Genomic DNA, 316 nt, shown 5'->3' on the forward strand with positions numbered 1-316 from the left:
CGAGGACCCCACAGATCCAGCCTCTTCCCAAGCCTGCCACAGGGGGTCCAGGCACCTGCAGACCCCCTCAAAGCCTCACTCCCCCTGCCCCTCAGCAGCAGGCTGGCCTTGAGATCTCCCCAAAGGACCCCCTCCTGCCTCCTCGTCGTCTGTCACTGCAGCAGCTCCTCCCAGGAGATGGGTCGGGAGAAGACCTCCCGCTCCAGCCACAGATCGTAGTTGACCTGGAAATCCTCGGGCAGGTCCACGCGCTGGCCCAGCACACTCTGCAGGCAGTTGTCCCCAGGTAGAAAATCAGGGTTGCTGTGCGCCCGGT

The 316-nt window shown here is 64.2% G+C and overlaps 1 protein-coding gene across 1 annotated transcript in view; it reads right to left on the reverse strand.

Annotated features, from left to right (window-relative positions):
- Positions 1 to 152: 152 nt before the first annotated feature.
- The window catches only part of STRIP1 (striatin interacting protein 1), a gene marked incomplete at its 5' end in the record, with an annotated part of 8,212 nt that continues 8,048 nt past the window's right edge, over positions 153 to 316 (reverse strand). Inside the window, one exon of the mRNA XM_010291881.1 lies at positions 153 to 316. This exon is cut by the window's right edge and continues 10 nt beyond it. Within this exon, the coding sequence (XP_010290183.1) occupies positions 153 to 316 (164 nt within the window).

This window comes from Phaethon lepturus, unplaced genomic scaffold (assembly GCF_000687285.1).
Source record: "Phaethon lepturus isolate BGI_N335 unplaced genomic scaffold, ASM68728v1 scaffold29627, whole genome shotgun sequence".
In the NCBI taxonomy this organism is placed as follows: Eukaryota; Metazoa; Chordata; class Aves; order Phaethontiformes; family Phaethontidae; genus Phaethon; species Phaethon lepturus.